At 31.0% G+C, this 3163-nt stretch overlaps 2 protein-coding genes across 4 annotated transcripts in view; one reads left to right on the top strand and one right to left on the bottom strand.

Annotated features, from left to right (window-relative positions):
- Positions 1-3163, bottom strand: part of LOC108745374 (serine/threonine-protein kinase OSR1-like) — a 36342-nt gene that overhangs the window by 18540 nt on the left and 14639 nt on the right. The gene's annotated exons all lie outside the window — the stretch shown is intronic.
- Positions 2353-3163, top strand: part of LOC108745377 — a 20349-nt gene continuing 19538 nt past the window's right edge. Inside the window, 3 exon segments of the mRNA XM_018481514.1 lie at positions 2353-2388; positions 2391-2423; positions 2426-2590. Of these exon segments, the coding sequence (XP_018337016.1) occupies positions 2353-2388; positions 2391-2423; positions 2426-2590 (234 nt within the window).

The raw sequence follows: 3163 nt of genomic DNA, 5'->3' as shown, positions 1-3163 counted from the left end.
TATATAAAAACTAATATAATTAATAAATTTATTATTATCATCTATAAATTTTAATATTTAACCTTAATTTGTTTATTCTTTGCTTAGCATATACACGAACGGTAACAAAAATAATTTATTATACTATGATTAAAAAAAAACTTTTCTTTCAGTGTACATACAGGTCTAGACCAAAAGGCCATTATCTTGGAAACAGTACAATAGATACAGTAAAATGACACAGTACTATTTCGATTCCTTTCGACAAGATACGGTTTCAACGCGTGAGATCTATGAGGAAAGTCTTACGTGTCGTAGCTGTATGAAAATGATCGCGTCTAGACTTGTGCCTGACTTTTTTTGTCAAATAATATATATAATTCCATTATTTTAAATCCATATAACAAATCAAACTACTTGATTACTTTCCAACTTTCATTTTCATGAAATTGATTAGCGTTTCAATGTAAAATTTTTCAAAGCTTAAAAATTTTTGTAAGCTTGAATAATACTAGCTAAAACTAAAAGTGACTCATTGTGTCTGATACTGACTGGCCAAAATATCGAGAACCGGTTTTTGAATAATTCATAGTAATGTTTGCGATATATTTTGTGATTTATGATCAGGGTGAGCATCCTTATTTTCGGGATAATTAATTATAATCTTAAGGTTTTTGATAAATTAGTTTTTCATATTCTCTATTTCGATATTTGCATTATTTTTTTATTTTCGTTTATTTTTCTTTTTTTTTCTTTCACTCTTTTTGGGTTTAATTCTAATATTTAAATTCTCGAGGTAGGGGAGCTCACTATGACAGGATAATTTTTATTCACAGTTTATTTATGTTAGTTTGTGTTGTCTCTGAGGAGGGCTCAAAAGTGAGCCGAAACATGTAAGCGCGTTTTAGTGAATAAAGAAATTTCATACTTTATAGATATATTATTTGCGCGACATTTTCTGCGCTTGACTCCTACTACTCGTATCCTTTCCAATTCCATTATTTTAAATACAAGTGTACATTACTTTAGCTATAAAGAACAGGCAATCTGATATTAACAGAAAAGAAGAAAGAAGCAAAGAGAAAATTGTTCAAAATAAAATCTCGAGGGTTGCGCTTGATGAAGACACGCTCTCATTCTAATTTCCTATATTAAGACGCAGTCCCATCAAAAAAGAATGCGTCCACTGATAACTAACCCGCATCTCGATTCATTGAAACGATTGACATTTCTCAAAGTTACAGAGTGATGACGAACCGCTCGCGGTCGGCCTATATATGCACAACAAATTAATCGTAGATCCATCCATCACATTCTTGCTACAATCTTGAGGCGGCGCTTCTAATTGTTAAGTAGTGTAAGTGACAATCAGTGACGTCGAACTTTAATTGGCCCGAAAGATAAAGCTGTTCTCACCATCGATCATAAATCTCCGCAGTACAACATTCAACGAATTACCAGAAATCTGCCTTTACTAAAATTATCCGTGTAAAAAATGGTTACGACATATATGTAATATTATCGTTAATTTGCTACAACGATCTAACTAAAAAAAAAAAAAAATTGTCATTTTTTAATTGCTTGCAGAAAAAGAACGAAAATATAAAGAGAAAACGACAGAATATACTTTAAAAGAACTAAAAGTACTTTATTCTTTAATCAATTATTACACTAAAATTGCATTTTAAGATTAATATTGTAAAATTTTAATGATTTAAAACATTGAAATGTTTTCTGAAAAACTATATTTTTTTAAGAACTGGATATGTATATAAATATATATTTAAGCACGAAGATCCAGCTTAAATCGTTAAGGCTTTTCTTGTGTACTCACATTTGCGCTCTCAGGACATTTTATTTACTTAATCTTTTCAATCTTTCATAGAGTGTCGTAGCAAAGGCGCGATATAACAGTAGTTATTTTTTCCTTTTTCTTTTTTCTGTTTCTTATATTTAATATAAGATATTTAGTAGGCATTATTTTCATTTTCATGTAATTTTCATGCAAAATTTGTTCACACGCAATAAATTAAATTGAATGAATTAAAGTAATAAACTATCCATTCATTAAATTAAATTAATTGTTAAAATCAACATCTTTAATTTAATTTCGCGATGTTCCAGAGGTGGACAACATGAGGGGGACGATATCAATTCAAACATGAGCTTTGTGATTTCCCATTCGTAACCATCTCTTTCTGGAACGCGTTAATCTTTGTGTACCTAGAACTGCCATTATCTTTAATCGACAGACGCGACAAGTCGAGGATTCCGTATTTTATCGATACGACGATATCGTCCAATTTTTCGCAATTAATGAATCCCATAGCGCGCGATTAGAAAATTAAATTAAATTATACGTCTACCTACGGAATGTTATCGTTACTCGTTATTTGCATCGAGATTTCGTGATGACCTTTATCGCATACGAGAGCGACAGGTGTGCTGTTTCTCCTCCGCAAATATATATATATATATATAAATATATAAAACCGACCATTCGTTAAGCGTTTCGATTCAGTGTTTTGTTTACTTCGCCTGCAGCACTCTTTTAAAACCCATCCGTGCACCAGGTCTGCAGTCAGGTTCCGAAAAAATGAATATTCTGATAGTAAGTTTCGAGCAGCGGGTAACAACTTGCCGAACACAAGTTTTCTCGCAAACTGACGTTTGTTATCATTTTAACGTCAAAATGTCATCGCAGACGTTCTGTTTACTGAGATTTTACATGTCCTCATCTTGCTACTTCAACTACTTACGATTTATGATGTTATAATTTCCCATTCAATAATTGTTATATAGATATTAGATCAGAACAAAAATTCGTAACGTTACTTCATTGTACTACATGTTCAAAAAAATAATTGGTAATTATATCAGTCGATTGAGCAGTTTCAGCTTTAGGAATTTGTTTTTCAAATTGCACTACGATGATTTTAACGGAGTTATGAACAATCAAAGACATAGGTCGTGCACTTGATACACGAATAATAACTTTCTATTAAATTATTTTAATTTAAACGATACGCGCGCAAACATGATATGTGTATTTAATTAATCATTTTGATGCATACTGTAATTTAGTACATTGTTGAAATTAAGATAATTAGAAAGTTACTATTGGGTCGTTTGGAAAGTAATTTCGTTTTTTCCCAACAGAGGACTTAATTGTATTTTTTCACAG

The sequence above is a fragment of the Trachymyrmex septentrionalis genome, unplaced genomic scaffold (genome assembly GCF_001594115.1).
Source record: "Trachymyrmex septentrionalis isolate Tsep2-gDNA-1 unplaced genomic scaffold, Tsep1.0 scaffold139, whole genome shotgun sequence".
NCBI classification, from domain to species: domain Eukaryota; kingdom Metazoa; phylum Arthropoda; class Insecta; order Hymenoptera; family Formicidae; genus Trachymyrmex; species Trachymyrmex septentrionalis.
The sequence above is the reverse complement of the archived record's forward strand: the minus strand, read 5'-3'. Positions and strand labels throughout refer to the sequence as shown.